Raw genomic sequence first — 21,482 nt, 5'->3', positions numbered from 1 at the left:
TCAGTGGCTCTGCCTTATTGTCAAATGACATGGACATTTTGTTTATGTTATGTGTGGATGTTGAATATCCACATATTGTAACAATTTCCAAATGTAAATACTGAACAGGTAACAATTTCGGTGAGCAGATCAGGAAGGAATAATCACTTTTAACACACCCCTGCTCCAGAATAATCCGTCAGGATCATCATTTACATACATCTAACAATTGGGCCTTTACTAACATCAATCAAAGTCGGCCTGATGACCGGTGAGTGAGTATAACAAATAATAACAGAGATTCCAGGGGGCAATTTGTAAGCAGGCTAGCATGTTTGTATTCAGACTCCTCGTCCACAGTAAATGTACACTTTTGACTCACTATATTTTAAAGCCTGAAGCGTCTTCTCGCTGCGTGGCGGCATTCAGGAGGCGTGCATATGAATAAATGCACTCTGGCATTTGGAAGCTGATGAAATGGTTTGATACTGCCACGCTGCTACGCCTTCACTGAATGTCGCCGAGTGGCACCAGCGCTCAGGGCGAAGACGCCCCCCCCATGCATACTCCTCCCACATCCACCCGACCCTTCGTGCATCTGTTCCTATCAGCTGGCTGAGCTAGCTAATGGATTTACGCCACGTCCTCGCCACTTTACATGCAGTAATATGAGCAAAGATGCCATTTAGCTGGAGATTTAAACGCCAGAAGAGGTGGGGGGTGGAAGGGTACTGGGGAAAGTCAGCCATTCCAGAGGTGCCTTAACTTAAAAGTGACCAAATTTAAAAGGTTTTGAAATACAAGCCCTTACTCAGCTTATTATATCCCATGTAGCACTTGTATCTCAAATTCCGCTCACTATTCAAAGCAAAAAGGTGTCAGATCAACAGCTTGTATAAACTCAAGGCACCACTGTATTGGGAAATGCCATAGATGGGGTAACTAAATGTTGCTGTAGTTATAAACGCTGACAATATAACAAGACTCACAAGCATATATTCTTTATCCTCTGCGAAATATTACTAATATTAACTTTGTTGCAACTGTCGTCTTCAAATAAATATATATATATGAAAATAATCCTGCCCCCTTGTGGCCAAGGCATGCATACCAGTAGGAGCAGTACAATGTTCATTGAATTAAAACATTAAAAATGTGTGTTGTATTCTGGAGGCTGTGACGGAGTAATAGCATTTCCATTCAGTTCGATGGTGTTTGATGATTTCATCCATCCATTTTCCGATCCGCTTATTCTCACAAGGGTCGCGGGGGGTGCTGGAGCCTATCTCAGCCGTCTTTGGGCAGTAGGCGGGGGACACCCTGAACCGGTTGCCAGCCAACCACAGTGTTTGATGATTTGCGATACAAATGTTTTGTGTTATGGAAATTAAAGTGAAGGCACCACTGTAATTTAGGCAGTGATGCCACAAGATAAGCATTAAGCCGCTCTTTTCAGCGCCTCTCTGCCAAACCCCCCCTCCTTCCCCCTTTTCTGTCCGTAATGGATGACGGCAGCACCCTCCTTGCATGCAGGAAAGGTTTAATTAAATCATCGTCCAATCATAATCCCTGTTGTTAATTAAACTGGATAATTTATAAGTACAAAAGTGACTATTTATTAGCTGCTGTGTGGAGTGTGGCTGAGCAGTGGCGTGTGCGCTTGCCATGCGCGCACGCCGACACTCACAGGACCGTTCCCCTCCCCTCCCTTTCCAACCTTTTACTATTGATGCTCTGCATGATTGATAATAAGAGCTAGGCCGTGCTCTACTCGTGTAATGGCAGCGCAATTAAAATTGCCTGTAAATGAGCCGCGGCTCGTTCCCGCTAATCTATGCGACTTTGATTGAATTTGTCAGCGCTAATTGAAAAATACTGCTATTTAATGTCACCACACATCAGGACGCCTTTAATGACATGGTGTCTCGGTGACCCTTAGGGGGTGGGGGCGTTCAAGCGTGCCCTTGACTCAGCCCATCAGGGGAGAGGGAGGGCATCCACCGGGAGATCTACTTGGGGTCGGAGGTCATTCGTCTACATATGATAATGATGCCTTGGCGATCATCTGAGGCTGACTGACACTTCAATCTATAGTTATGTTGTCGTGTGTTTAAAACGGGGAATTTTCAATTTGGCAATCCTGGGTGAAGGTGACATGTTTGCTGGACTACTTCACCGTATTACTCCCATGTACCAAAAACATACTAAGAAGTTAAATACAGCTGAAGTGTACGTGGGGAGTGATGCACTTGTGTACCAGTGGTTGTACGCTGGAGCACACCCTGGGTATAGTTGCAAGCCAATCACAGGCCACAACAAACATTCCCACTCACATTACAGACCATTTGGAGTCTTCAAATAACCTGAGAAGCATGTTTTTGCAACGTGAGAGGAAGTTGGAGGAGAGGCAGAACATGCCAACTCCACACGGGAAGGCTAGAGCCTGGATTTGAACCCTCAACTTCAGTACTATGAGGCAGAAGTGCTAACCACTAGCTCTCTGGGCCATAATTCATCAAAAAGAATAAACAATGATATATATTTTTTAAAAGGCATGCAATACAGCAAGGGCGGGGTCTGGTGCTCAATAAAATGCAAATGGCCTAATAAATATAATAGAATAAGGATAAAATAAGACAAAGAAACCTTTGTCTCACAGTAGAGAAATTCGCAATTTACAGCAGCAAACTTTTGCAGGGAAGAAAGTCGAAAAACATGAAGTATTTGCATGCACAAAATGAATCTAAAAAAATTAACTGTACGCAGTACAGAATGCAATATAAAATATAAGATATAAGCAGTATGGATACCTGTAGATTATAAAGAAAGGATCTCAGTGAAACTTCTTAATCAATAATAATAAAATCAGTAATCAGTCAAGAGGATACATCCGCTGTGAAATTTTCCAACTTGAACTGACGCTGACACGCATGCGTGACCGCAAATGTCCCCCCCCCCACCCCCCCGCCCTTTTTTTTGTTATGACAAAGATTATCATCACAGATGGGTGATTGGCCCTTTAATATTTTTTTTTCTTTTTAAATCCTCCGAAAGTCTTCAAAAATGCTTATCAACACTCAATATACATTTATATTAGAAACAGGAGAATCCTAGAAAAAAGATGGAAGAGTACAATATGTTATAAATCTGAGAATATGCGAATCCGTGGGTGCCGAACTGCGAGTAAGCAGGTGTCGACTGCAGTTTCAATTGTAATATCCCCATTCACCACTAGTTGGTCGACAAGGCTTAGTTGCACTTACACTGCCATATTATGTCAGTAGGCCTATTAATTTGTTGAATATTTAAAATGATATGCACAATAACGTTAGTTCCTCAAAAATAGTGAATGCGTCCATTTTTGCTAGAAAAAAAAAGATGTCCAAAATGGGTTCCTGCACTCAATTTTGGCTTGCTGTTTAGCAGTTTTGTGCCATCTTTGATTGGTCATTTTTGTTAAAGACGGCCGTTTGCACTGGGGGAATTAAAATAATTATAATCACATTATATGGTTATGTTGTTTGCTTCAAGCCCTTTGTTGTTGGGTTAAGATTGAAAAATGTATTACGAAAATTTAATATATTAAGAACACCTCTTTTTTTTGTGTGTGTGGGTATTTTGTCCATATTTAAAATATGATGTTGTCATATATCTCGTTAGGAAGTGTGTGGTCTACACTAACACATGATAAAAAAATTGTAGCCCCCTCCAGCATTTAAGTTACCCATTCCTGATCCACATTTATTCCTCAATCAGGTTTGCATGACTTACAAATTCTTTGAAACAAAATGCTAGATACGGCAGTAAAGAGTACCAACGACAGCATGAAAAGACAGACAGAACAACAATAAAAAAGTAGTTCCATCAAAGAAAAAGATATCCGTGTCAAATGTCACTCATCCACCACGCCGAAGGCAGTGTGACGTCTTAACACCGGACCAATCGTTGGCCGGCGTTGTGCGGCGAGGGGCGTGACATCAACCAGAGCAATGAAACAGCAGGGAGCGCAAATTGAAATGGCAAAACGTCCACGGACGCACTGGCGGGTGTGGAGGAGAGCGGAGCTGCTTGGTGTGAGGGACCTCGGTAAAAGTTGACGGCTGCTCGGATGGAATGCGTGTGCATCCGGCTCCCCTGAAGCCTTACGGGCTCGCAACGAAGCGTCCCGGGCTCCCCTGAAGCCCGCTGGGCTCCGTGGCCCCTTCGCCGCCGGCCGCGCACAGTGCTCGTCGTCCGGCCACCGGCGTCGTCGTTCCTATGAGTGCGACGTCCAGTCCGCCGTTCGTGGTGATGCAGCGGCCACTCGGAAGCAGCTCCGCCTTCAGCATCGACTCTCTCATCGGTGGGCCTCCGCAGCCCAGTCCAGGACACTTCGTGTACACGGGCTACCCCATGTTCATGCCCTACCGCTCGGTGATGCTGCAACCGCCGCCGCCTCCGCCGCCGCCACCCGCTTCCCTGCAGCCGGCCGGACACCCACCGCATCTCCCGGCGTTGCAAGGCGGTTTTTGCTCCAGCCTCGCTCTCACCTCCACGCTCATGGCCTCGCTTCCTGGAGGATTCTCGCCCGGCCAGCATCACCAGGACGCTGGCCGGAAGCACGCTGAGGACACCAAGAGTTTGGCGCCAGTGTCAGCGAAAGAAGACGCGGAAACGTCTGTGCAAACAGCCGCAGGTACGACTTTGGACTGCAATGGGATTTTTATTTCTAAAACTCGAAATTGGACGAGAAATGATGAAATAGTTGTTTCGATTTTAGTTTAACTAATTGAGGCCAAATTCTTTTCAGAAAGTATGCTGTATTATTATTATTATTATCCATTATCGGAACCGCTTTCTGTTGTTATTATTATTATTATTCTTATCATTACCATCATCATTATTATTCTTCAGCGGTTCGAATAATGGATGTATGGTTATTATTGTTATTGCAGGGTGTTCAGTCATTCAGCTTGGGAACACCCTTAAAACTGCACTCAAAATAAGCCAGAACGTTGGGTCAAATTGACCCACCTTTGTGTTCTTTGGTATTTTGAGTCAATTTGACACAAGTAGGGTAGCAGTATTAGCATTCATATTATTGACCCAGCATTTAGACGAGTGTATAAAAATACGGGTGGCTGAATATTAACGTCATTCTTGAAATGTGCACATTAATCTTGGTGTCAGCGCGAGGACACGTGAGTCCAGACGAGTCCAAAGAGGATGACTGCGCGCGCAGAGACGAGATTTTCTCGATGGACAGCGACGCGGACTACAGCTCGGACGACAACATGATGAGCTCCGCGGCGGCCGGGCTGGATGACGGCCTGCACCTTCACGCTTCGGCCGGCTCCGGCTCGGGCCCCCCGGGAGGCGGAGGAGGCGGTGGCGGCGGCGGCGGGGGTAAGAACCGGAGGCGGCGGACCGCGTTCACCAGCGAGCAGCTCCTGGAGCTGGAGAAAGAGTTCCACTGCAAAAAGTACCTGTCGCTCACCGAGCGGTCCCAGATCGCGCATGCGCTCAAGCTGAGCGAGGTGCAGGTCAAGATCTGGTTCCAGAACCGGCGCGCCAAGTGGAAACGGGTCAAAGCCGGCAACGTCAACAACAAGTCCGGGGAACCGTCGCGGAACCCCAAGATTGTGGTTCCCATCCCGGTGCACGTGAGCCGCTTCGCAATAAGAAGTCAGCACCAACAGCTGGAGCAGAGCCGACCCTAGAACCCTCGAGAACCACTGCCGAGAACTGGCCTCTCTTCAGCGCACTTGGCACTTGTTTAATTCGCTCTCTTAAAAAAAAAAAAAAAAAATCAGGCCAAAGCTGGAAAGTCAAGAAATGTAACGGCATTTTTAAACAAGTGCAATAGGATCTAAATTAATTCATTGAAGACAAAAAGACAAAGGACGATTATGTCCTCATTTAAGGGACAAAGTTTGAACGGGAAAAGGATGACGATGATGTCCATGATAACGAGACAATACAGTAACCTAAACGTACCGAGGACGGAAGTGATTTTTTTGTACGAGTTTTCTCCCCCCCCCAACAAAGACGCTGCTAGTTTATTTAAATTCAAGTGTGCTCAGTGACTTCCAGTGATTACGTGTCAATTAAAACAAAAACAATTAAAAAGAACAAGTCTCTTCTTTTTTTCTTTATTACGTGGGAGTTTATTTTTTAAACCGCATCCATTTCCTTGGACTCCAAAGTCGATCCTTTAGAAATGAAAGTCAACATTTAATAGCGAAAACCAGGGTACCTAAGGCCCCAAACGTCGAGGCAAAAAATGATTTGACCATTTCACCACTCCGACAAGGAATTAAATAAACTTCACTTACATTTACTAGTTAATGTAAAACACTCTACTAATTTACGAAGGAGGATGGCTTATTGCGTCTTTCCCTCCAGCAGCGGGAATGTGAAAACATATTCAGTCGTTTTCCACAAAAATACAGTTTGAAAAATAAAAGTTTAGGTGTAGGCCTATTTCTAGAATTATAAATTGACGTCTTTATATTTTAGTTCAGTAATTATAATTACATCGACAACCTAAATAAAACTAAATACCTTCAATTAACAAACGAATTTCAATATTATAAAGTGCTGACACATCGAGACAACGAACGATTTACTTCAATAGTAACAATAAACAAAGAAGCTTGTAAAGCTTGAAGGAAGCGACGGGGTACTGTCTGGGTCACGTCAAATCAATTCAAGTCAAGTACAACTTTATTGTCAAATGTGCTGTATGTGCAACATACACGTGATACATCTCTAACTGTAATTATAATAAAATGTCATAATAGGAGCTCGAACGGAAACACCAAAATAAAATGAAACCGAAAACTCGGAATACATTCAAGTCATATGAAAAATGATTATCAAAATTAGAAGAACAGGAAAGTTGAAGTTTTTCTCACTGACATCAACTCCTCGTACCCACGCACGCACGCACGCCGTTTGAGGTCGAACGTCTTATTATTATTTTTTTTTACGATGAAAAGAACTCATTAACGTACTGAAATAATTGAGGATTTTTGGTTACCGGTAGTGTCAATATTGGTCAATGATTGATTGTAGTCTTCACTCAAGAGAAGACGCTGTTACTTTCGCCACTATTTTCCGATTTTTGAATGAAATAACAAAATCTCAAGCGTAACTACAAACGTTTTTAAAAAAGAAAAAATTAAGTCAATCGAATTCCTTCACCATCTTATTTTACTTATAATTAGAATAATGTTGGTGATCTCCCACATGAACACATTTCTTGATGGTGTCACATGTTGAGGATTTTTGTGAACGTGACGTCATATTGAATTTTGCTTGAGGGACACGTCACAGTCGGCTGAAAAAATGCTAAATGAACTCAAAAGGATGCACTCATCCCGTCTAAATGTTTATGCATGAGGTCACCAACATAGTACACTTTGGTCTATTCTAAAAACAGCTCCCAGGTGACGGGACATTGTGAATTCCTAGAACTGCTGTACACTGCTAAAAAAGGAGAAAGAAAGAGTTGGGTGATGTCAAAATTTCAAGGCTACAAACTTCGATAAAATTTTCAGTTGAGCAATTCAACAAAATATTTTAATTTTTGCTAATGCAAAAAATAGCTTTTCCGTATTTCACAACAAATAAATATGAGTTTACAGACCTAATTGTCCCTCGTATTGTCGCCCCAACATAAGATATAAGTAAAAACAACTCAGCAAATTGTTTTGAGGCAAACAACTTGCTTTTACTGTGCTAACACGATTGCCAGAAATGTCATTAACTTATATTTTCCAGTTGTTCCAACTTCATTGGCAGTTTTAGCCCCCGCCAAAATACAATGTTTTTTTACAGTGAACATTTGAAAATATAAACACTTGCAGAGATTTATAGAAATACAGTGTTGCACATCATCCGCTTTTGTTATCATTTATTCTTATTGAGAGAACTCATTGACACGATCAGTGACTTCACACGGATGCGTATTATTAATCAGTATTAATGACAGGTAATTTAATTTGAGCAATGTTGTTGTCATTGTTGTTGTTGAGCGATGTTTTAGAAGTGTATATCAAACTGTGAGCTGTAGTGAAGTGAAATAACTCACTTTCTGTAAATTCGTCACATGAACACCTGCAGAGGACCGGTGCAGAGCATCCTGAATGCAGCGCCAGTCAATCACATTTCTCACTTATAACTTATCATCCGTCAGCATCAGTAGAAGTGTATTTAAAAACTTGTTTTATATCTTAAACAACCACACACACACATACACACACCACAAGGCCTTTGCTTACAACAACAAGGTCCGGCGCTTAGCTTAATGCTAACACACAATACCGGTCCGCATTGTTTGGTAGCACTGCGGGCTAACCAATACCACAAGTGTCGCGGCTACGAAGAATTAAACACAAAGAGTGGACAATGTAGATCATTTAACAATACTCACTGCAGGCCCATTTCCCTTATCCTCTTCGAAATAAACCGACCAATTATGACTGCAGCGGCTGAGGACCATGTCCAAGTATAGATGTATGTCTGTTTCATACTGGTGCGGCAGTTGACTGATTAGCACATCCGCGTCACAGTGCAGAGGTGATGGGTTGGATCCGGATCCAACCTTCTTGTCAAGAGTATGCATGTCCTGTTCTCCCCGTGCCTGCGTGGCTTTTCTCAAGGTACTCCGGTTTCCTCCCACTTTCGAAAAACAAACATGGTATATGTGACTGTGAGTTGATCATCTATGTGTGCCCTGCCATCGGTTAACCTATCAACGACAGCTGAAATAGGCTACAGCACACCCGCGACCCGAGTGAGGATAACCTGTTCGGGAAATGGATGGAATTAATAAATTGCCCCCAGGTTGCCAAAGCACTTAAACTAGGAGTAACAGCAATATAAATTACTCAAGATGTAACCCCTCTTTATTTATTTACATTTGGTTCAATCAAGTTATGACCGCACTTATTTTCTACAGTAAAATATTACAGAGTGCTATCATCCTTATTTGGCTGGCAACGAGTTCAGGGTGTACCCCACTTACTGCCCGAAGACAGCTGGGATGGGCTCCAGCACGCACCGCGACCCTTATGAGGATAAGCGGATCAGAAAATGAATGGATGGCGATCATCCTTATAACTTGGGATGTTTAACACCACTTTTTTTGGCAGACCAATATGAGTATTCACTCTATGTGCTCATCGATAAAGGATACTGGTGATATTGGCAGTACTTTTGATGTTTAACATTTCATTTTAAACAACGATACATTGTGATTAAACCTATTTTTGACGCATATGAAGATTCACCGATGTGCAGGACAGCGCCAACTACGGATTGAGGAGGATTTACTTCAGTGGTGTCCAAGTGCCATCATTGAGAGTCCCTATCCAGCCTGTTTTACAAGTTTTTTCTCGTCCAACACACCAAATTTTAATGATCAGCTCATCAACAAGCTATGCAGAAGCCTGATAATGATCCTGATCATTTGAATCTGATGTGTTGGAGGAGGTAAACATATTAAACAGGCTGGACAGGGGTTCTTGAGGACCGGACTTGGGCACCCCTGACTCGATGACAGATTTTCTTTGCCTTACGTATTGTGGCTGGTATTGGCAGTCCCCATGAGTGCCTTATTCCTATAAATAAGGTTGGTATCAGCTCAATACCGATACCTGGTATCGGCACTTGTCCATCCATATAAAGAATTTTTTTTTTTGGGTGGAGGGTGCATGAAACAATTTGGAAGTTTGGGACAGATGTTAGCAAGAATAATTATACAAATGCAGTTTTTGCTTTAGTGGGCCAAAACCAAAAAATGGCAGACCAGATTTGGACCCCGGGCCGCAAGTTTCACACGACTCAATGGTGGTATATGAATAAATAGCTGCCGAGTACCAGCCTTCTTGAAAGTTACAAATATTTTCATTTAATCCCAAAGAATTGTTCGTTTGAAACATTTACTTTACTGCTGCAATATGAATAATAATTTAGCTCAATTTGAATCATTATTTAAGTATCCTTTTTGATTGTTGTTGGGTGAAGTGGAGTTGCCAGGCAGTCCAGCTCAGTCCTTGGATTCTTGTGAAATTAAGTAGATGTTGCAGGTGCATTTTCAACCAGTCAGTGAACATCATTCTGGTCTTTATTGAAAAGAGACACATGACAGTAGAAGTTTCTGTGTTATCTAACTGTACATCCAACTAAACAATAATTATTAGAACCACAAGAACATCAATAATGTGTCTGAACGAGAAATCAGAATGCTAAAAACATGGATGGACTTAGAACGAGTTGGCAGGCAAGCTATACAAAATGCACACGTGAGAGGAGCAAAACGAGATAACGATGACATCACGGTTAGTGTTGCCGGTTTTTATCTGAGAATTAGCTGCACTTCTCATGTTGGCCCATGTGAAAACTAATCCACACAAGCTTTTTTGTTTTTTCACTTGTGCTGGCATAGTAGAAGCAAGTTCAGCAAAGCACACAGACAAAATGGAGGAAACTTCAAGCCAACCGGTAGCCATTAACCTTGTCTAAAATTAAAGTAAAAGCATCGCAAATAGCTTCAAGGCTACGAGCTAATGCGAAGTGAATTTAGTGCATTTTTTTTGTCATAAATAAAATAGCATGAGAGAGAGAGAGATGTATATATGTATACATCTATATAGATGTGTGTATATAGATATGTGTGTGTGTGTGTGTGTGTGTGTGTGTGTGTATATATATATATATATATATATATATATATATCTCACACAAAATAAAAGTTATTTTTAGGGGACATCATCGTGAGGGGTGAGGTTTACACGATCACAGATTGAATGAAGGCAGGTGTGTTAAAACAAAGGCAAAGATCAAGGAGTGTCTAAGTGACTTTAGAGCGGGGTACACACACACACACACACACACACACACATATCTATATACACACATCTATATAGATGTGTGTATATAGATATGTGTGTGTGTGTGTACACACACACACACACACACACACACACAGGTAATCGGGCCATTGTCTGTGATTCCTCTTGTCTCTCCTTTGCAACCTGCTGATGACACTAACCTCGGTGCTAACTTCCAGTTTGATGGCGAGGTACAGTTGATAACTTGTTCGGGGTCATCTCACTCTCATGATGTCAAAATGTGAATGGGATGATTTTTTTTTTTGACGCAGGAAAACTTTTGGCCCATTCATGGATCAAAGACATTCAAAACTGGTATGTGTGTGCCCGGCTCAAGATCTACACAAACGTTGAGGGGAATTGGCAAACTGACAGAAGGTTCCCTCCATTACTCAGCAGTCACAGGGTGAGGAAACACAGCTAACTAACAGCATATTCAGTCACATCATTGAGATATGCATGACTGTTTTGGTCATTAAACATACTTTGTAGCCCTCAATCATCCACTAATGCAGCCTTGCCATCTAGTGTTGGCATTTCTAATGTCAGACTTGACAATATGAAGCCAAAGTAGAGGCGAGTAAATAAATAAATAGTCTCCAGGTTGGAGGTTAAAGTTGAAGTCGTGGATAAATGAGCGCCACCTTCAGTCTAGCGGTTGTCAGCGCATCTCAAGGAGGACCAGAACGTTATTTTAAATTATTTACACACAAGAAAAAGCCCTTCCCAGCTTGAAGATGAAAGGACAGCAGGAGCTTACAATACAACATCCTGGTGTAAAAACACCTAAAGAAGTTAAATTCCCTTTTTGCTCCACCAGGAATGAGACAAACAATTGGACTCCCGCAGGAGCACGCAAACTCACTGTGAGTGTTAAAGGGACCGTGTGAAGAAACACTCAGCCTTTGTGAAAAGTTGTTTTCATTGGGGGCGAGCTTCAAAATGACACGAAAGTAGTTAGCATTTCCTTCCCTTTGACGCATGGAAATTTCTGCTAAATCTGGAGCTATTTGGACACAAACTCTGTACCTTTAAGGTGAGGTGGGGGGACGTCATGAGGAATTCCAATCAAGTCACTATTAATTGGGTGAAGCAAGTCATAAGTCAAGTCTTGCAATCTGGTTCAGTGACAACATAAATTCGTACATTTGCTACTTTGTACTCAGTATCTGTACTAATTCGATGTGCTAACACATTCCAAATCATCATCCTCAATCCAAACGTAACAATCTTGGCATGCCCTTCGCATCATAATATAGTTTCCTTTTCAAAAAATCAAACAAATGGCACATTAAACTGACAATGTAGCTTTTCAAATGAAACAAGTTCAGTCTCGTGAATACCAAGTCAAAGTTGAGTGGAGTCCTTCATCCGTCCTAAAATTGCCAACTGAAGTCTAACTGGAGTCAAGTCACGTTACCAAAGTCCCCCCACTTCTACCTTCAAGATGGCGAAGCGGTCGTGTTGGGAGGGCGCTTTGAGCTCATCTTCATCATGGAGATGTGTGTGAGAGACCACCACTTACACGCTTCCCTGAGCCCGATCCAAAATTCCCTGTCAAGCAGTCCAAACAGAAAAAATTCAGAACATGCCAATGTCACCCCCTTAGATCGTTCACATATTTGTCACATTTAACACGGGTAAATTAGTTCACAGAAGTTAAAAAAAAAAAAAAACTGGGGTGGGGCCACAACGCTATGCGGGCGACATGGGACTCGATGTACTGCGTCGGCCGGGAGACGATATGCTTGGGCGGGGAAAGTGACGCTGGCTGCCTGAGAGCAAACTGGCCTGTAGTGTGTGAAGATAAGGATGACATCAGCCATCAAAAGTCTGAGGTGAAAGTGACCCGGTGCAGTACCCAGCATGCTTTGGGTACTCCCCACGCTCGTCGCCCAGTTCAACCAGTCTGGAATGTGAGGTGGGCGGAGTCACAGCAGGTAGTGAGCGGTTCCCAATAAAAGGTCAACTCTTCTCCCAAGGAGGCCTCAAATGAAGGCGCTGCTGCCGGTGCTGCTGCAGCTGTTGTTGCGGTTGGCGTTGCGGCGCGATAGGTTGGGCGTGGCCATGAGCGGGTAGCGTTCGTCCGGGCAGCCGTACTGGGCCAGCGTGTCCACGCACTCCTGGCTGTTGGCCTGCCGGGCGTACGCCAGGGCGCTGTTGCCGTGGGCGTCCCTCGCCATCAGATCCACACCGTACTGTGGAGAGGCAACACAAAAAAAGTTAGCACCTAAAACAAGATGGTCCAAAGAACAATATATTCAAAATGTGACCAGCGTCAAAATGTCATGGGAGAAAGTTAAAATGTTGAATCGTAGCAAACCATTTTTTTTGGGGGGGGGGGAAGCACACTTTTAAATTATACTGCTCAATAAATTGTTACATTTTTTTGATCAGAGATGCAAGTCAACTTTTCTACATTATGTTTTGGTGTTGATTCCGAATCTACTCAATTTTTTTTTTTGTCTAACAGGTTTTCATAATAAGAATATAATCATGCTAATAATATAGTTAGTATTTCTGAATAAGGACTTAGGTTGTGCAAAAGGTGGATTTCTTTTTTCTGTAACGTCATCTCTGGAAATGGGAACGCATTTGTAAAATCTATATTACCGCAAGCTTTTACAGAAACTTAAAAACAAAACATAAAAATATCTCCAAAACCTGGTGTACTAGAAAGGAAATTAGAGTAAAAAAAAAAAAAAAAAAAAAAAATTAAGCACACATAAAGCCACTGATTTGAATTTATTGACCAGTGTTATTTGATCTTGTTATGAATGTATTATAGCTAAATATTTTATTATAATAATAATATGAATTTAAAAAATGTTACATTTATGGCACACAATCAACGTGGCTCTCACTCCACCTGCTATGAAGTTCTATGTCGGGCTGGTTAAGTGATGGTATTAGATGTATTTTTCAAGTCAGAGTACGAGGGCCGACATAGCGATTGGTAGTGATGCATCCCTACTATTAGCTGCTAGACATGAATACAGAAAAAAATAAACTGTTCAACATTTTTTTTTAATTGGAGATGCAAGTAAACTTTTGAGATGAATTTTGTGTGCTAATTCTAAATCTGCCTTCATTTTCTCTCTAGCACATCAGGTTTTTATGATAATGATGATGATGATAACAATAAAATAATATGTAATGCAGTAAAATATTTAGTTATATTTACAAATCCGGGGTTAGGTTCAGCAACAGGGGGATTTTTTTTTTCTGAAACGTGGTATTGTTCAAGTTTTTATAGGTTGAACCATGCCTCTCGCCCCAAAGTCAGCTGGGATGGGGTGTAGCTCACCCGAAGAAGGATAAGTGCTTTCGAAAACGTATGTATGCATGACGCATTACCCAGATGAGAAGCTGCGTGATGACCACGTTGCCTTTGCGGCTGCCCAGGTGCAGTGCGTTGCGTCCGTCCCCTTCGCCGCACGTCTCGTTGACCTGCTGCCTGGAGCCGTGCGCCAGCAGCAACACGACGGCACGCACGTCCTCCTCCACCGTCGCCCGCAGCAGCTGCTGGCCAAGTGACAACTCGGCGCACGGCAGCGACGCCAAAAACACACGCTGCTCGTACTTGGCCCGGATCCAGCGCTCGCGTTCCTCCCTGCCAAGACACAGCGGGAGACGACGCAACAACATGACGCCCGGGTTCACATGTGGCATGAAGCTCTTTACCACCAAATGTCATTTCCCCAGCGCCTAAAATAAGACACAAGGAACGTGGACAGCTTGTTCCCAATCCAGTTCCATCAACTGTGGCCGTGTTTAATCCGGTTGCGATTATCTGCCCAAATCCGACCATGTAAACAGCCACTCATTCTGACCCATGGGATTAGTGCGAGGGCGGGGCGGGGAAAACATTGAGCTACCTCCAAAGTAGCCCCCTTGAAGAAAACATGTCCCGGCCGGGAGATGGAAGGGGACACAAAAGTGTTGAACTCTGAAGTCCATGACGATCATGTGAAGAAAATACATCCAGCAATGTAACACTAAAGTTGCGATTTTGTTCTCAGATGGCGGTGTTGGGACTGGAGGATTATCATTGCTTGTCATCATGGGAATATTACACTGGTTAGCATATTTTTACAATTTTTTTTTTTTTTTTTTTAAATCAGAGATGCAAGTCAAGTTTTCTAGATTCAGAATTTGCTCTTGTTTTTTCTCTAGTGCATCCGATTTACAAAACAATGATAATAATGACAATGATAATAATATAGTGTAATACACTCCGAAATATTTATGCATTAAGAGTTAGGTTCAGCAACAGGTGTATTTTTTTTTCTCAGCTGTAAATTAGAATGCACGGCAAAATCCGTTTTGGCGCAAGCTCTTATAGGTCAAACTTAAAAACAAACCAAAAAAAAAGAACATTTTTCAGAATCCTGATGGAAAAAGAAGTAAGACAAAAGGTCTGCTCTGAATTGGCTCTGTATAAATAAAACTACCATAACCTGATTAATCAATTTATGATATGTGCTGAGGTGACAATGTGGGACATGAATGAGACAAGCAATTCAAGAGTGTGTGGGAACTGGCCGCAATCTCATTAACTTCCTGGAGACGAGCAATAGCGGCTAGCATCACGGAATGTCCTGGAGTCTTTCTCTTCCGGACCAGGAAGGCCGGCCACGAGAGCACGGCCCGTGACCCTCGGACAAAGCCCGGGGGTGTCGCTCAGCGTGTGAGCGTGTGTGCGCGCACGGCGGGATGCCGACCTTCTGTCTCCGAGATGGGAAATCAAGGCCACCGGACCCAGGAAACGCATGCCTTCCTTCCCCCACACCCCCGGTTGCTAAGACTCTGCGTCTGTGTGTGTCTGTGTGTGTGTGTGTGTGTGTGTGTGTGTGTGTGTGTGTGTGTGTTTGTGTGTGTGTGTGTGTGTGTGTGTGTGTGTGTGTGTGTGTGTGTGTGTGTGTGTGTGTGTTTGTGTGTGTGTTTGTGTGTGTGCGTGTGTGCGTGTGTACACAGTGACTCCATCATTACTAACTAACGAGTCTTGAAAATCACATAGCTCTCGACAGTGGAGAGGCTAATTGCACTAATTAACCACAATGTGTGTGCGTGTTTATATGTCTGCGTGTATCTTGTGAATGCGGAGCCTCATATTTCTGTGTGCTAATATGTGTCTCTTTTCACATCCCATTAGGCAGGGCGCTGTTTTCCTGCACTCAGGCATGCTGGGTAGATAATTAAACATGAGTACGGGTGAGAAGGCATACATGCGCACACACACAAACACAGGCCCAGAGGGGTAAAGTGTGTGTGTGTGTAATTTAAATTAATGATATATATAAAAAAATAAATAAATAAATGAGAGAGAGAGAGAGAGAGAGAGAGAGAGAGAGAGAGAGAGAGAGAGAGAGAGAGAGAGAGAGAGAGAGAGAGAGAGAACAGCACCCAGAGGATATAACCCCTCATTTCATGCGTTTACGGCATCTCTTGCAAGTCTGGACTGTCTAATGAATCTCAATTGAGTGTCTTTCTTGTCACAGACTGACTTTGACTATTTTCTTTTTTTTCTTTTTTTTATTTTTTGATACATGGTCCGCTCCCAGTCTGCACCTGTTGACTGACAGCTTCGTCACCTCAGTGAAAGTGGACTGAGGTCCGCTGAGGGCGAGTGAGTCCATCCCGGTGTTTTGAGGAGCCACCCTGGGCCCAGTGAGATTTTCAGATTTCCTGTTCCTCACATTGTGTGTGCGCGCGTGTGTGTGTGTGTGTGTGTGTGTGTGTGTGTGTGTGTGTGTGTGTGTGTGTGTGTGTGTGCGTGTTTGTGTGTCAGTGTTCCTTCTGAGCACTTCCTTTGTCTGGGTGTTTACATGCGCGAGCGCACACGCGCACATACGCACGCACGCACGCACGCGCACACACACACACACACACACACACACACACACACACACACACACACACACACGGGCCAGAGGCCATTTGGCTGCTGCCTCGGTGCGATTCAAGGGGTCATCTATCCATGACCCTCAAAAACACACTGATAATCACACCCAGCTAATTAGCATAATGACACACAAAATTAATTTAACACCACTTTAACTGACGTTTGCAACATGGGAAGTCCAGATGTGAATATTTGCAATTTCAGCATTCTTTTGTCTGAAAATTTCTATCAATTAGAGATTTGGTTATAAGTATTACTTTACAATTAAATATTCATTAGTAATTTTAATGATTTATTTTTTGTATTGAATGGCATAAGAAATACAGTACAATACATCTTTATTTACATAGCGCTTTCATTTCCCCCTGTTTATTCAACGAGGAAATTCTCCTCCAAGAGATCATTAAATTACTTGCTTTAACTAAATCCAAAAGCAAAAATGCAGCTGAGCGTGGAACACAAGTAAATGCCAGGCTTTGGACTTTCAAACATAAGAAAGAAATGAAGGGCTTCAGTATGTGTTGCCCTTCAAGAGTCTTGACCAATATTCCAAGTGCCGCTTGCTCTTGTATCGTAGAGACAAGCAGTCAATCAAAAATCAATCAACGCAAACATGAAAAACATTCATATAGGCTGTATTCTCATAACAAAGCAATCTACTATGACATCATCACCACCCCAATACACACTATTGCAGCAAGTAAAAAAAAAAAAAAAGCAAGGCAAGCAAAAGCACTGATCAACTTTGCTGTGTCAGGCTTTGGACCTAAAAAACTCCACATTAACAGCCTCATTAAGATAATGAGTGAATTTTCTAATGCTCAACTGAGTCTTGGCATCGCACCAATTGTCCAGAGCAAAGTTATCGCTAGCCCAAAATTTCAAGAAGCTCCAGTTTGCAATGCTTTAGTCTAAGGCAGTGCAAACGGGCAAACTAAAAGTTTAGCTGTCATACTGAACCTGTTTATTGAGGGGGACGAGTTGCATGGGTGAAAAAACAGGCCTGTATTTAAAAAAAAAAAAAAAAAAAAGCTTTTGCCCTACCACATTTTACACATTTCAACTTGTCAAAAGATGCAAACTTGTAAAATGGCACTTTTTAAAGTATTCCTCAAAGCCTGTTCTCATTCTTGCTCAAACACTTCTCCAAATAAGAGCAAGGCGTGCTTGCTTCAAGCTGCTCATTTGTTACTGTCATGTGAAGATTACTAGAAAACTGACACATGAAACAAGAGAATTAAACACTGTAGACCAAACAGGAATGGCGCTAAATCAGTAGTCCCGTCAGAAATCTGTTTAGCCCCAGTTAAGCCCCTCCAGCATTTTATTTGCTATTAAGCGCTTTGTTGCAGCTGCAGCCGTTCTGAAAGCGCTATATAAATCAGGATGTATTGTATTGTATTCCAAAACATATCTATCAATTATTTTCTCAATATATGTATCGTGAATACTAACGCAAATTTAGCGAACGTGAAAAAAATCCTGGAGCCGTTCCTGCAACTAAACCATGAAATTTTGACGAACGATAGCCAGCTAGTTTAATGCCAGAGAAGGGCTAAGAGAAATAAGCCTAAAAGTTATTGTCATTAGAACGTATGAACACTTGAACACACAAGAAGCACCTCCGCAACTTACACATACAAACAGCACATACAACAATATATTGACTCTTCGCTGTCTGAACACTGACCATTTCTGTCACTGAGAGACCTTCTGTGCCACTTGCTCTTAATTTTCTCTTCCAGTAGCGCGCAGTGCTGCCCGGTATATTGTGGGCACAACGTGCTACTGCAATAAGGGTGCACAACTGGAAATTTGGACATGACTCTTTACTGTAAAAACCTGCTGTCTGTAAATGCCAGTGTCTGGAATATAGCTTGCCACATGATTTATTCTTTCAAAGTAAAAGCATTACACACATTGATAATAATTGAAAAAAAGTACAACCTGAAAAAAAGCTACTACTTGAGCTAATAGGCTTCTGTTCAAGACGCTCATTAATTACAGTCTGAGAGGGTGTGTGTGCGTCAGAGGTAATGAGCGGTAGGAAACAGGGTTAAGAGTGACAGTGTCAGTGGCTCCTCTTCTGGCCTAATTAGCCCCCTAATTAATAGATTAATAGATGGGTAAGAGCATCAGCTAACTGCCGAGCTAATGTGCAGTCAAGATGAATCGCCACATCACACTTTTTGTCACAAGGTGAGCTGCGGAATGTTCCATTGAAACCTACTGCACATCAATGGATGCTGGAAAAAAAAAAGTCAAGACAAAGAACAAGGAGAAGAGGCTGAAATCAATTAGCCTTTGCCGGACGGTCGTTAGCTGCCCTCCGATAGGCACAGATAATTAAAGGAGATGAGGGGAGGAAGGGGGGGAGGGGGGTGTCATCCGTGCAGTTCGATTCGACAGCAGAGAATGGGTTAACCGATGCAAATGAGGAGGGAGACAATTGAAGAAAAAGTAGAAATGGGCCGGAGCCATAGAACATGTCGGCTAAATCTCTCGTTGGGTAATTAAACATGGAGATGTCGAAAGCAACCTAAAACCTCTTTTATTAATCATGCCAAAAAGTAGTAGGATGTGGATACAATAATACGGTATTCCAAATGAGAAGGTAAACATCCATTAGGTTTGATTATTTATTTATTGCTAATGCTTGCTTCCAAACCGGAGGGGACATATTGCTTTGGTAACAAGTCTGCATAAATGAGTAAAACGGCTAAATAAAAGTGTCTCAAGTGTTTATCAGCAGCGTGTGAACTCATTCAATCCAAACATATTACCCACAAACCCGGGGCGGACCCCATCCTCCCACCCCCACCACCGTGGTATGAGCTACTCGCTGAGTAGGCCAATCAGCCACAGGATGGGAGGACGCTTACCGGCGGCGCACAAATTATATTACATATAGTGTATTCCGATCTGCTCGAGGAGCACGCCAGAGTCATGCATGTTGCGACTGTTATTTACTCACTCATTATGATGCTATGATGACTCAGGCATAAAAAATGTGCTTTTAGCCCACATTAGCGGAACCTCTCGCTGACGACCAACCATGAAGGGAATCTGATTGGCTCATGTCAGCCGGTTTAATGTCAATAGTAAATTGGAGGGCTCATTAGGGCGAGTCGGAGGACGCGGCTGCGGGCGCCAGCGAGGCAGTCATGTAAAAAATAATGTCTATTAGGAATCATTTAATCAAGGATGAATTAGAATGTAGGCCCAATTATTTGCACTGGCCCGCCTGTCAGGAGGCTTCTTTCTGCCAGCGTGCGCTGCTTAAAATGCAGGCCAAGAGGACGCCGCACATCAGCGGGGACTGCGCATAATGGCGGAGGGATTAGAGCAGCCAGGGTGGTCTCGGCCATCAGTGGTCAAAAGGGAGCTCAGCAGCACACAAGTTGAGCATGTTCCAGCAGGGAGAGGAACACAACTTGGTTTGCGGCTGACTTATGAAATGTCCTCTAGTAAATCTAGCTCCAAACTCGTTGAGTCTCATCTGGGGTGCTCAATCTTTGTCACCATTCTCTTCCAATTGCGTGCGGATAAATTCTCAGAAGTCCAATGTGTGTTATGATCACAGAAACGGCGCAGCAGCAGCAGCAGTATTCTCTCCTCCTCCCCCTGACACTGCTCTGACCCTAGGGGGCAATTATCTTGTGATGTGGGGGGGCCCCCTGCCTTCCCCCTTTTACTGGCCGCCCCGTCAAGTCCCCTGAGCCCAATCCCACCACCCTGCCATGGCGGTCGCCGCACCTGACACCCCACACCTCAGATTAAAAGCAGCAGGTCTCATTTCAAATCTGTTGGTGCTGGGATGGCTTTTCCAGGATTCGGGACAGTGGAGGGAGGGGGGGTGTACATTATTACTCTGAGCTTGTATTCAATTATATCACTGCAGTCAGAACCACGCTGAATTAATACTGGATGTGAATACGTCATTTATGGGCACCCCTGTTGTCGGTGCTATTCCGGTGCACCTTTTGAGGCCAGCGTAACAACGAGTCTTGAACTTGCGCAAACAACACGACAATGGCTTCTTTGTATTTTCTGTTTATTAAAAAATAAAGTATACAAAAAAGGTTCTCTTCAGTTTGTCTAATTGTTCGTATGTATTGTCTAATTGTCTGTATAGTTTGGTCAAAAAACTATCGCTTCTCATCTTGAGCTGGCCTCATCTCTCTCTGTCTCTGTCCTACTCACTCCTTCTCCACACTGTCTTCATTCGCCAGTCGCGTGACGTCACAACAAATAGTTCTGTCAAAAATATATTCTAACATGCATAAAATAATAATGACAATTATTTCTACAAAACTATAAAATATGCCAATTGAACATATCAATACCACACAGCAAATGGAACAAACAAAATTCGACCAATGTCAAATTGGCACCTACACCTGTTAATAAATGCTCAATTCTTTCAACGTCGTCATTCCTGTCTGCAGAGACCAACTTTATCTTACACGCTCACACGCACACCACCAGGTGGACTAAGCCGCACAAGAGCATTTTTCTCTGGTTCTGGTCTGGGTCAAGTGCTTTGAATGCACAGAACATCCACAAAAAACATGAGCAGAACCAGGCCAAGGCCAGCCTCTGGGAAAAACCGCCAAAGGTCATTATTTGGAAGGAAAGGACATGGCCCCACATCACCTCTGTAGTATGAAAGCCAGGAGGCCGGCTTCGCGGCGCTGTCACTTGCTGTCCGCCGTGGCCTA

At 43.1% G+C, this 21,482-nt stretch overlaps 2 protein-coding genes across 6 annotated transcripts in view; one reads left to right on the top strand and one right to left on the bottom strand.

Annotated features, from left to right (window-relative positions):
- Positions 1–3,797: 3,797 nt before the first annotated feature.
- gbx2 (gastrulation brain homeobox 2) lies at positions 3,798–5,936 on the top strand. Its single transcript, XM_019890643.1, has 2 exons — positions 3,798–4,654; positions 5,149–5,936. Exons 1-2 carry the CDS (start codon positions 4,237–4,239, stop codon positions 5,676–5,678), a joined length of 948 nt encoding a protein of 315 aa, XP_019746202.1. The 5' UTR covers positions 3,798–4,236; the 3' UTR covers positions 5,679–5,936.
- A 5,174-nt stretch (positions 5,937–11,110) lies between these two features.
- The window catches only part of agap1 (ArfGAP with GTPase domain, ankyrin repeat and PH domain 1), a 71,447-nt gene continuing 61,075 nt past the window's right edge, over positions 11,111–21,482 (bottom strand). For all 5 annotated transcript variants that reach the window (XM_019891155.1, XM_019891153.1, XM_019891154.1 and 2 more), the window contains 2 exons: positions 14,214–14,469; positions 11,111–13,054 (listed from right to left, as the gene is read on the bottom strand). In XM_019891155.1, coding sequence (XP_019746714.1) covers positions 12,845–13,054; positions 14,214–14,469 — 466 coding nt within the window. In that variant the 3' untranslated portion in view covers positions 11,111–12,844. The remainder of the gene's footprint in view (positions 13,055–14,213; positions 14,470–21,482) is intronic.

The sequence above is a fragment of the Hippocampus comes genome, unplaced genomic scaffold, assembly GCF_001891065.2.
Source record: "Hippocampus comes isolate QL1 unplaced genomic scaffold, H_comes_QL1_v1.1 scaffold174, whole genome shotgun sequence".
Taxonomy (NCBI): Eukaryota; Metazoa; Chordata; class Actinopteri; order Syngnathiformes; family Syngnathidae; genus Hippocampus; species Hippocampus comes.
Note: the sequence above shows the minus strand (reverse complement) of the source record. Positions and strands in the feature narration are given on the sequence as shown.

Excerpts from the sequence above, each read along its gene's own strand:
- gbx2 (XM_019890643.1), top strand. The coding sequence starts at position 4,237 with ATGAGTGCGACGTCCAGTCCGCCGTTCGTGGTGATGCAGCGGCCACTC. Across the intron at positions 4,655-5,148 it reads GTCTGTGCAAACAGCCGCAG|CGCGAGGACACGTGAGTCCA; the intron begins GTACGACTTTGG and ends TCTTGGTGTCAG.